The 11953-nt window shown below is 56.1% G+C and overlaps 1 protein-coding gene across 1 annotated transcript; it reads left to right on the forward strand.

Annotated features, from left to right (window-relative positions):
* Positions 1 to 7592: 7592 nt before the first annotated feature.
* Positions 7593 to 10686, forward strand: LOC118630593 (ral guanine nucleotide dissociation stimulator-like). Its single transcript, XM_036262449.1, has 3 exons — positions 7593 to 7745; positions 8362 to 8472; positions 10489 to 10686. The coding sequence occupies exons 1-3, from the start codon at positions 7593 to 7595 to the stop codon at positions 10684 to 10686; spliced, it is 462 nt and encodes a 153-aa protein (XP_036118342.1).
* Positions 10687 to 11953: the final 1267 nt, after the last annotated feature.

Genomic DNA, 11953 nt, shown 5'->3' on the forward strand with positions numbered 1-11953 from the left:
TGCACATGGAACACCGTCCTGCAGACTTCAAGTGTCCACGCGGCCCTGTCCACGAGAGCTTTACAGCTCGGCTCCCCGCCTCGACTCTCTCTCCCCTTCCCGCTGGCAAATACACTCAGGAGCAGGCACCAACCAAGCTAAACCTACTTGGAGTGAAATTCCAAGCCCGCTCTCCCCTGGCTTCCCAGGAAAGGGAGGAGAAGTTCTCCCGGCAGCCCCTAACTCATCAGTTTCAATTCATTTTAAGAAAACCAGTCCCTTCCATCCCCATCAACATCAGACGCCACCAGGCTCCACTTTGCAAAACTTTTGTTGAATCAGAGTCTTTAAAAAGCTCAACTTAGGGGCTCACCCCGGTAAATTCCACATCAAAAAGGCCTTTAACAAGCAGGAACTAACCTGGGAAAATGTGCAGGACCCATGCTGCCTCTCTGCCAAGCCAGCACTGGGCCCCATGCCACCTCCCTGGCAGCTGCCACAGGGCCCACGCTGCTCTCTGCTGGGCTGCACAAAACTTAACACTGCCTTTCGGCCTGGCCGATACAGGACCCCGTGCTACCTTTCAGCCAGGCCTGCACAAGGGACAGAACCCTATGCTGCCTCGGCCAGGCTTGCAAAAGACCCCGTGCTAGCACTCAGCCAGGCCTGCTCAGGACCCCAGGCTGCCTTTCCAGGTGACCGCACAGGGTCCCACCGCTGCCTTTCTGGGAGGCCTGCAGGGGCCATACAGCCGCCTCTCCGCCAGGCCCACAGAGGGCTCCTGCCATGTATCCATCGACCTGCATGGCCGCCTGTTACCTCTTGGCCACACTGGGCCCCTGCTGCCTCTTCGTTGGCCTGCACAAGCCCCTGCTGCCTCTTGGCCACACTGGGCCCCTGCTGCCTCTCCATCAGCCTGCAGGGGCCCCTGCTGCCTCTCCATCAGCCTGCAGGGGGCCCTGCTGCCTCTTGGCCACACTGGGCCTCTGCTGCCTCTCCATCAGCCTGCAGGGGCCCCTGCTGCCTCTCCATTGGCCTGCACGGGCCCCTGCTGCCTCTCCATCAGCCTGCACGGGCCCTGCCACCCTCAGTTGCCCTGAGCAGGTGCCTTCACCTGCCTCTCTGCTGGGCCCGCAGAGGGCCTTATAGCTGCCCTTCCCAGCCACCAGTTCTCAACGATCTCCTGTGGTCAGAAACTACCCAAAAGACTTATTCCAACAAAGATGTGTGCTTTTTAACTACTGCTGAGTGGAGACTGGCAAACAAGCTGCTTCGCAAACACCTAAAATCACACTTGATGTTTATAGAGTTGGAGGAAAAGAACTAAAAGGTCAGAGGACAAAGGAAAAGTGTATGGGGGTTGGGGGTGGGGTATATGGGCGTTATTACCAGGTCATTTACATGGTATGTGACTGGCAACAGGTACCATTAATGAACCATTGCATAGGCATATTCTCTGGATTGATTCAGTTTTCCAATTCAAGCACACGGGCTAGGATTTGTATGTGACATAGGGCAACCAACAACCCTATTTTCCTAGAGCTGGGGTTTCCCAAAACAGGACTTTTAGTTTTCAAACAGCCAGGCCAACTGGGACAACTGGTAACCCTAATGCAAATACTAAAAGGCAGGCTTGATACACATCGGAGCAAACCCTGCCTTCTGGGACCTTGGGGCTTGGGGACCCTTGAGGGAAATGGACCCATAGCATATAAAACACAGTGTCTTCTCCATTTCAAACTCCTGGCTAGCCTGGCTGGCCCACCTTTCTGTCTCACAAGGTGTTTGTAAAATCAGTTCCAGTGTTGGGGCAACTTACAGCATCGAACACACGGGAAGTCTAAAAGCATAAGAACTTGGAAGCTTTACTCATTGGATCCTGGCTTGTCCCATCGCACAGGGAAGTTCATGTCTCTGATAGAAAATCTGACCATCTCCAAGAGAGGGTCTACAGCTTTGTCATTCCACTACTGAAGTGTTACCTTTTCAAATCTCAATAACCCACTTCCCTCAAGAAAAACAGAGCCTCAGCGAGCTGGAATTGGACGTCGGACCGAGCGCAGGCGGCTTGGGGAAGGAAATGGTACGAGAGGGATCCCGCCGTCTTCTTACGGAGGCAGCTCGGTGCGCTTGATTCGCCCTCAGCACCAGGTTCTTGCTTCCCGATTCCGACTTGAACCAAACACGCTCTCTGTCTCAAGCCTCTGGGTCCCTTAGCTGAGTACAGTTGCTGGGTCAGTACACAGCAGGCCCGCGGTGGTGGCTGCAGGGACCAATGTCATAGCACAGAGCAGGTGCCATTGTCTGGACCTGAAGGAGGCGCTAGCTGTCGATGGCTCCTGGCAGTCGTTCTGTGGGAGGGGCAACTAATGAGGAAAAACTTCCTAAAACCTCACCACAATAAAACTGTTCTTCAGCCTTGTTCATGCCAAATTGATCCTAGGTGTGGAGACTGGGCCAGGTAAAGGTGGGTGGCTGAGGCCGGTGGGAAAGGAGCGCCCCCTTGTGCTAAGGGGAGGAAGGGCAAGGCTGGAATTCTCTCACCTGGGCGGTAGGTTCAGAGGGAACTTTCTATAGTATTCGCATTTCTGCCTTTACAAAAACAGTGCCTTCCAACTTTCCTAGGTGAGTATGCGGTGTACATCATTCTGGATTGCTTTTCCCGAGCTCTGAGGGGTCTGAAGTTCGACCCTGCGTGCCTGCCACAGTCCCATGCGTGCTCACAGAGCCCAGCAACCTACCCGGCCAGAGAAAAAGGAGAATCTCCTTACACATAGCAGTGAGGTAGCCCCGTTCTTGTGCCAGATCCCTGAGCCCGGTTCCACAGGGTGACGTGCGGTGGTCAGGTGACATCTGTGTGCACACCGGGCGGCGTCCCAGAGAAGGCGCAGTGAGCTAGGGACCCACCTCTGTAATAAGGCAGTAAGGACACCGGCCCTTGGCTCACAGGGAGACGGCATCTCCGTCCTCCAGGGCCCAGAGCAGGCTCGCCCTCTGCTCCGGAGGCAGACACTCTTCCCAACATGTTTCCTACACACAGGAACAAGGGCAGACAGGGCCCCCTTGCCAGACAAGCCCACCATGAGGGTCCCTGTGTCCCAACATGGCAACGTGTCTGTCACATCCAGGACACTGTGCTGTGACCCGGCAATCCTCCCCGATAGGAAGTTTCTTCTGTGCCGGTCACCTGAAGACGGGCCCTGACTTCTAAAGACGTGGCTTAGTCACATCTTGCTGTAGAGCAATAGTGCCAGTGACCTGGTGACAGTCACATTCGAGACTACCTGACAGCTTCACAGTCGGGAGCAGGCACGGCGTACGCAGTTCCTGACTCGGGCCTCACCAAACCTGGGCTTCGGCTGAGATTGTGGCCTCCTCTGAGGGTGCAGGAGGGAGGGAGACACTCCGATCTCACTCCAGTTGTGGGCAGGATCCGGGTCCTGCCATTGTAGGGCTGAGGGCGGGGTTTCTTGCTGGCTGTGGGTTGGAGGCCGCTGTCAGCTCAGAGGTCACAGGTAGCTCCTTGCCCTGAGGGGCTCCCCAGCATGGCCACTTACTACTTAGCCCACAGGGAGAGGGCCAGAGGCCCCAGCAAATGGGCACTGCAGTCTGTGAGGGAAGCATATGGCCATGTCTGCCCATCCCTTGGACATGGCTATCCCGCTGTCCTCAGAGGTGTTCATGGACGGGGCTCCATGGGGTCAGGATGACCAGGGTGGGTGTTAGGGTATCTTACCAGGAGCCACCATTTGGGGTGTGTGAGGAGCAGGTGGGCACGAGGTATTCGTGGACTTAGAAGCTCGAGAGAAGTGGCCATTGGGTGATCGTTTGGACAATCTGACTGGGTCGCCTCTGTCCCACAGCTTCCCATTTTCTGATCCATGCCCGGAAGTCAGCAAGTGGAGCAGGGTCCCAGGACAGCAGGCACTCACTGTGACATTTCCCTAAAGGTCTTCGGCGGGGACCCCAGCGTCACATTCCATTGAACCACGGAGGAGAGGTGTGTTCTCCTGAGATCTAGGGCAGCATCTTTGATTCCTGGGGGCTTTCTCCAGGTCACACTCTAACACCCACAAGAACTGTCCCTGAGCCGGGCCTTCATGGACTTCCTCCCCCTGCCCTGTTCACAGATGAAGACCCAGGCTCAGTGCAGCCCACCCAGGCCCCTGAAGCCACCCCAGGGAGGTTCCCGTGCCCTTGGAGGGCAGTGGATGAGGCCTTGCTGCCCGAGCTCCTGTCCCCAGGGTTGCCCAGGACATGTCCTTCCACATGGGTGTCAGTGTGACTGCAACTCTGGGCAGACCCAGGTCCTTAGTTTCAGTTAAAGAAAATAACTGTGATAAAATACACTTAACACAAAACAGACCACCTTAACCATTTCCAAGTCTCCAGTTCACTGGTATGAGTACTCACACGCTGTGCACCGTCCCCACCCTCCTCCAGGACTCTCCGTCTTGCAAAGGTGAACACGAACTCCCATCCCCCTCCTCCCTTCCCCTGGCAGCCACCCTTCTGCTTCCATCTCTGAATAGGACGACACCAGGGATGGCACGTGAGTGGGGTCATCCCTATTTGTCCTTTGGTGACGGGTTCCCTTTCCTTAGCTTAGTGTCTCTCCTCAGGGTCCATGCATTTGGTGGGAGCACGTGACAGAACGATACTGTGGGAGCAGGTAGTTTTACGCTGGGGAGGGTGGAGGGGCTGGCAGCTGCCTCCCCACCGCCCCATTGGCCCCGCCCTTGGAGGCTGAGGTTTTCTCCCGAGGGAGGCAGATGTCACCGGGCAGATCACCACCGTGCTCTGGGAACCAGGAACAGACCTCCAGCTGCGCCTGGGAGGTGAGGCCCTCATCCGGGCCCACAGCCAGCCCTGCAGCCTCCACTCAGCAACAAGTCCACTGGTTCAAATATTTGCCACATGTTTGTATAATTGTAAACAAAAGTTGATTACTAGACTCACAGGAGTCATTCAACTATCTCAGCCCAGGGCCTTCTCTGCGGCAGGAGCAGCCGGTGAATGGACCCGAGAGTCTCCTCCTGGCCTCTGCTGTTCCCTCCGAGCCTCCTGGGCAGTGTCTGCTCCCCTTCTTGGCTCCCAGGCTGGGGCAGGTTCTGTCTTCAGCTCAGTGCTCCTGCTGCCCCCATGAAGGCTTGGCTGACCCTGACCATCACCTCCACCCCCCCCCCAGGAAGCCCCAACTCTCTAGAAGTCCCCAGGATCCTGAGAAGTTCTGGCCTCAAACCATGACAGGCTCGCACAGACCTATGGGCTGCCCCAGCCCTTCACATGGGTGATGTGAGGCCAGGGCAGGAGGGGACGTTTGCAAGGCCTTCCTAAGTGTCACTCACTCCTCCTTCATCGTGTGTATGGAGGGCTTCCTACCTTCGGTCAGGGCTAGTCCCCACCCTCAGGCGCTTACAGACGCTGGGAGAACCTTCAGACTGATTTACATCGTGTACACACCGCCCTTGTGATGTGCCAGGTGTCCCCACCATTTTTCAAACATTAATTCTTTTTTTTTTTATCCTCACCCAAGGACATTTTTTGATATTTTGTTCAGATAGAGTGAGAAGAAGAGAGAGAGAGAGAGAGAGAGTAACATCGACATGAAAGGGACACATCGAGTGGTACACGACCGAACCAGGACCGGGGACAAACTGCAACCGAGGTACATACCCTTAGTGGGAACCGAACCCGGCTCTCTCTGGACCACAGGTTGACGCTCTCACCGCTGAGCCAAACCGGCTAGGGTCAAACATTAATTCTTTAACACTCTCCATAACCTCAGGGAGGGTATTTTTTATTATTGCCGAGTGTCCGATGGGGAAACGGAGGCACAAACAACACTGCTCTCTAACCTTGCACCTGTAAGTACAGACATGAACACCATAGAATTTCTGTGGATCAGCATCTGGGCAGGTTTGGCTGGTGCCTCTGCCTCAAGGTGTCCATGAAGCAGGAGATGTGTTTCAGCTGAGGCTCGACGGACAGGTTTCCCCTCGAGGTCACTCGCCTGGTTTCCGTCAGGACGCAGTGGGGCCCGAGAGCCCGCGTTCCTGCCTGTTGGCTGGGCTCCCCCTCGGCTCGCTCCTATGGGGCATCTGCATAGGGCGGCGCAGAGCATGGGCGCAGCTCTGCCCGGTCCAGAGATATGACAGAGACAGAGTCAGACACACCCACAGAAAATGAAATAGAGGCTGAGAAAGGAGGGGACTCGAGAATGAGAGGACGAGAGAAGTGACAGCCCTGACATCCCTCACCTGGGCTGATTCTCAGCTGTTCAGAAGCAGTTACTAGGCACTCGGCGGACACACAAGGGTGTTCCCACCAGGAGGCGGATCACTAGAGCCTCTGTGAAGGCCCCACAACATGGCCAACATGAGGCACTTGGTCTGATTCCTGGTTTAACAAGACACCACTGGAAGGTTTTAGGCCAGTGAATGACAATATCTGAATTTCCTGTATTTTTCATTCTCTTAGAGTTGCAGACCTAAAATGAGGCCAAGGTGGGCAGTGACTTCCCCAAGACCCCATGCTGGCCCCCAGGCCTGTTTAGATTGGGGTTTTGTGCTACATCCACTCATTCTTGTCACCCTTCCACCTCTACGTTTGTGCATCAGATTCATGGGACGCCTGCCCACAGGTGTTAGAGGCTTATGTCCTCCACACCTGATGACGTCCTTAGGAAATGGGGTCTAGCATCACCTCACTGTGCAGGTGGGGAGACCGGGGAGGCTCCTAGAGAAACAAAGGCTTCCCCAGGGCACAGAACTGATAAGAAAAGGGAGGTGTGAACTCAGCGTTCTCCAAGCCGGGGACCTGGGACAGTCCCAGGAGCTGTGGGGAGGCTGTGGTAGGTTATGGTGTACAGGTGTGGAGATGACCTGGGGGAGAAGGCCGAGCGGCCAACAGCCCAGAGGGGGCTTTAAGTGGCTCTGATTGGAGGAAGGGGCCCGGGTCACGGAACCTTGAAGGAGTGACCTCACTTCCTTGGTGACAGATCCCCAACTGAAATTAGGAGTGGTAACCAGGCACCCTCATTCTAGAGACAACCTGCCATACAGTTCAGTTGACTGGAGACAGTCAGGAGACTAGGATGTTTCTCTGTTGCTTCCCGAGCTCCCGAGGCTCTGGGCTAAAGAAAACCCGGAGTGAGGGATGTTTCTCTTGCTGTAGAAACTGGCGCAGGCGCCACCGCCGACAGCCCTCGTCCTCTGGCACGAGGCAGCCTCAGGTACCCGAGGGCAGCCCAGGACAGGCCCATCCAGGCCAGGTCCCTACTGGGGTCCCACCCCGGCAGCCCCACCCCTCTTACCCGTCCTCCTGGGTATGTATGGTTGTCAGGGGTGGTGCGGGAGAGCGTGGGATGAGGGGCGCTCGTCCTGGGCAGGAGCAGGTTGTTAGTGTCGGAAGCCTGGCGGGTCTGTCATGTTCATGGCCCAGGTCACGGCTGGCAGGAAGGGAAGGCGAGTGCTGGGGCCAAGTCTGTCTGCCCACTTGTTAATTGGGGTCAAGGTGTCACCTTGTTCCCTCCTGCCTGGAGGTCTCTGCAGAAACCCCTCTGTGCCCGATCCGCGGAGAAGAATTTGTCGTGGGCATCTCCCCCCGTGGGAATGGCCATGCAGGCCCCTGACCCTCCCGGCCTGTCTTTGCAGAGGCCCGCCCCAGAGACCGTGCAGGAGCTGGCTGACGGGTTCACTTACGCCTTCAACCGGTACCAGACAGGAGGGCACCAGGCCAGGAAGCCCGTCCAGAGCCGGTCTGAGGTAGGGTTGGCCCACACCCAGGACCCTAAGGGCCTTAAAGGTTTCACAGGCCCGCTCCCAAAGAAGTCTGTGCCTCCAACCCTCCTGAACAGGTTCCTGGGGGGTAGAAATACAGTCTTTACGTATTTGTTGGAGTTGAAGAGAAAAAACTGATGTCTTTGCGTTTTGCTGGTTTTCATTGTTTAACTAGCTGCCTCGGGTATTCTGTGGGGCAGTCGGCTGGACTGTCCTTGCAGACCGTGTCCAAGCCTTACACACCCTCACACTTGATAATGTTTCATAGCAAAGGGAAATGGGGGGGATTAGGGATTGGATACATGTTTCTGCAACTTGTCATCTCACAGAGCAAGTAGGAGGTGGGCCAGGTCTGGAGTGTGGCCTTGTTCATCTCCATATCAGCCCAGGAAGGATGTCGTTTTCCTCAGTGACTCAGCCTTTCAGTGCTGCTGACCTTGACATGATTCGGTTCTGCAGCTAGTTCAGGGGGGCTGCTGGGTTCAGCCTCACTGTGTCCTCACAGACTGTGTCAGTTTGCTAGGTCTTCCACTTCCCAAGACCAGAGGTGGGGGGAAGCTTGCCGATCCTCCTGCCTCAGTACCCGGCTTGGTCTTTGCAGAGCTCCAGCGAGGACATCCTTGAGGTGCTGGCCCGCGGGCCCGACTACACCACCTACCGGGTCAGGGTGCAGGTGCACCGGGCCAACGACGCCGGCCAGTGCGAGTCTGAGGTGAGAGCTGGCCCAGGGCAGTCTCCACACCCAAACCCCCAAGATGCCAGGGAGGGTTAAGAATCCAGACTCAAATCTGGGGACGCCCCGGGGGACCTCCAGGACTTCCCACTGGAGTGTCCACAGTCCTGTGCACCAAGGAACCTGGACCTCCACACCCTCCCTCAGCCACAGGGAGGGTAGAAAGCCACTCCTTACGTACTTGCAGGAACAATAGAGAAAATAGTTGTTTCCTTCCCAGCAGACCAGGAGCACATTTGCATGTTGCTGTTTTGTTGGTGCACTGCAGGCCCAGGGGTCCGGTGCAGGCAGCTCCACTGTCCTTGCAGACCTCCTCCAACACGGAGGGCGTCTGCCACAGCGATGCCCCTCTCAGTGCCGCCGGACCTTGGCCGTGGTGCAGTCCAGGTGCCATGTCAGCAGGGCGGCCGGGGACACCGCGTGTGTCCGAAGGGACTGTGTGAGTTTGCTCGGGCTGCCGTGACGTGGGCCTGCACTGGCTGTGTGAACACAGAGGGTAGAAGGGGGAGGGGAGGGTGTCAGCAGGCTCCTTTCTCCCGCGGGCTGTCTCCTCGGCTCGTAGCTGGCGGCCGTCTTCTATCTGTGTCACATGGACTCCCCTCTGCACTTCCATGTGTCCACCCCTCCTCTTCAAAGGACACCGGTTATATTGGATTAACACCCACACCACTGAATTCAATGTCTTTAGTGACTTGCTTAAAGACTAAAACTAAAATTCAATCACACACTGAAGTTTCAGGGTTCCAAAGTCATGGAATTAGGGTGACACAATCCACACCACAGCATATACCATCCCCCGGAGATGGACACGCAGTGCAGGGGAGGACGTGCACATGTCTGTCCTCACAGCTGCAGGCGGATCCACATCCAGAGGCTGTGGCAGTGAGGTCGCCAACAGCACTTTCTGGTGGTGGCTGCTGCCTTGCTCCCCCCCCCCCGGCCTGGGGGTTTCTCACTCATTGAAATGTTTACCAATCTGACGTCAAGCTGCCCAAGGCAGTCAGTGTTCCGTGATTGGTGATTGCCTCTGGGGTACCTGGACTGTCAGCTTTTCACCAGCCACGTGGATTTGCTTCTTCCCGTGTCACCTGCTCAGATCCCGGCCTGGTGGTCGGCTTTCTCCAGCCTGGAGTCTCCAGGCATCGGCCCCTTCGTAAAATCTGGGATCTCCATAATGAGAGTCTCAAAACACACTTTAATGTAAAAGGAGGAGAAATAAGTGTCTTTTGTGAAGTCAGTGGTTTTCCTAGGTGTGTGAATTCTGTACACTCTCTCTAAACCGGGGAGGAACAAGGTTCCCAGACTCTCTCCCTCCATGTCAGGACAGATAAGTCTCAGGTAGCTGAGAGGGAGCATCATGCAGGACAGTTCTCAGTTCTGACCTGTATGACCTTGAGCAGCCATCTGACATCCTAAGCCTCTGGGTTCACATCTCCATGGTGGGCATGTCTGCTGAGGACTCATGGGGACAATGTCCTTCACACAGACTATTAATACAGGAGGTCTGATGTTCCTCAGCTAAAAACACACCTAGGTCATAATTATATAAACAATGCCCCATCCGCCAAACTTAAATAGTCCTTTTAATTTTATTTTTTATCCTCACTCGAGGACATTTTTGCATTTATCTTCAGATAGAGCGGGAAGGAGAGGGGGGAAGAGAGAGAAACATCAATGTGAGAGAGACACATTGACTGGTTGCCACCCACCCAACCCTAAATGGGGCCGGGGACAAACTGCAACTGATGTACGTGCCCTTAGTGGAAACCAAACCTGGGACTCTCTGGTCCACGGGCCGATGCTCAACTGCTGAACCAAAGTGGCCAGGGCTTAAATGGTCCTTTTAGAACATAGAATATCACTGGGCATGGGCACCCCTGTCCCTCCTCTTGCACATGTCCTGCGGGCTGGCAGTTCCAGGGTGAGCTCCAGACCTCCATACTCCTGGGTTCATGGTGATGTCGCTGACTGGATGTCCCTCCTTGTCCCACCCAGAGTGCAGCCGAGTTAACTCTTAACCTCCGTGAAGCCTGCAGGATGCGTGCCCTCCAGGAAGGCACACGGGCAAAGATGGTGGTGTCCATGGTACCAGCTTTCCCGAGTGGAAAAATTCCCCACATCCCCACCTTCATGTCCATCCACCCGGCCTTCTCCAGAGCCCAGCTGTTCCTGGACCAGCTGTTAACTAGGTGAGCACACGCCCCCTAGTGGTGACTCAGCCCACTGCTAGCCCTGTGTCCTGAAAATGTCACATCTCTCTGAGCCTCGATTTGCTCCTTGGTTTGCTCCTCTGAAAAGCGGGTGATAGAGGATAAACCTTGAGGGGTTCTTGCAGGGACTACTGTGGGGACAAGCCATGGCAGGTCTGACCTGCTGCCTGGCAATCTAGAAAGGGCTGCTGGGCGTGTGTGGCTGTTCTCGGCACTTATTTCTCTCTCCCCGTGAGAAGTGCCCTGACTCACCCATTGGCGGCCTGCGGCATCTGAGTTTGGAAAAGCACATGGGAAAATGTCTGTCAAGCAGTTTGAGATTCCACCTGGCTGGTCCTTGTCCTGGTCCTTGGTGTAGCCAGATTAGGGATGTCTGGGGACAGCAGGGGCCCCAGGCCCACTCAGACGTCCGGATGGTTCTGGTTGGAGTTCATTGACTGGACAATGTGCATTGAGCTCCTACTGCCAGCAGGCACTTTGGAGACACTTAGCCTGACTCAGGGAATAAAGCAGACACAGTGCCCGGGCCTCAGTCTAGTCAGCGTGTCAGACTGTGACACTAGATGTCATTCGCAGGTGCTGCCCACCATCCATCAGATCTGATGCCATCCAGGTGTTCTCTACATCTGGAAATATGCAGCCATATAACGACCAGGGTGACACACCCCAGGATCAATTGAAAAAGTGAGTGGTCTTTGGGTCCAGAAGGAGGCCTCCTGTGTCAACAGGATGAGGGGCTGCGGGTGGACAGGGGCTGGCAGAACCCTGATCTTACACGTCTGCTGATTCCCAAGGGAGGGCTGAGGTCTGGTGGCTTCCACTCCAGGAGGACAGGGTCAGAGAGCACTGTGGGTGGGCTTCCTGGCCTCTTATAACCAGAGGGGAGGCTGGGTGAGCTGTCCCCAGGAGTCCCATCCCCATCACCGACCATCCTGGGCTGCCTGCTTTCTCTGCACCCACTCCCCTGACCACCATCGCCAGGCCCAGAACAGGACGTGGGGAGCAGGCTGCTCACACCCTGTCTCAGTCCTCAGTCCAGGTGTCCAGTGCTCAGAGGGCTGGGTGGGCAGTGCACAGGCCTCCAGGACAGTTCTCGGGGGGAAGAGGAGAGTCTCACAGACTCCGTGTTAGCCTGCTCGGTCACCAGGCCTGTGACTCCCAGGACAGCCGCAGGGGCCAGGAATGGCATGGGGCTGACCCCTGGATGGGCCGGGCAGGCACAGAGGCCCATTCCCAAACCAGGGTGCCAA

Source organism: Molossus molossus, unplaced genomic scaffold, assembly GCF_014108415.1.
Source record: "Molossus molossus isolate mMolMol1 unplaced genomic scaffold, mMolMol1.p scaffold_m16_p_15, whole genome shotgun sequence".
NCBI lineage: Eukaryota > Metazoa > Chordata > Mammalia > Chiroptera > Molossidae > Molossus > Molossus molossus.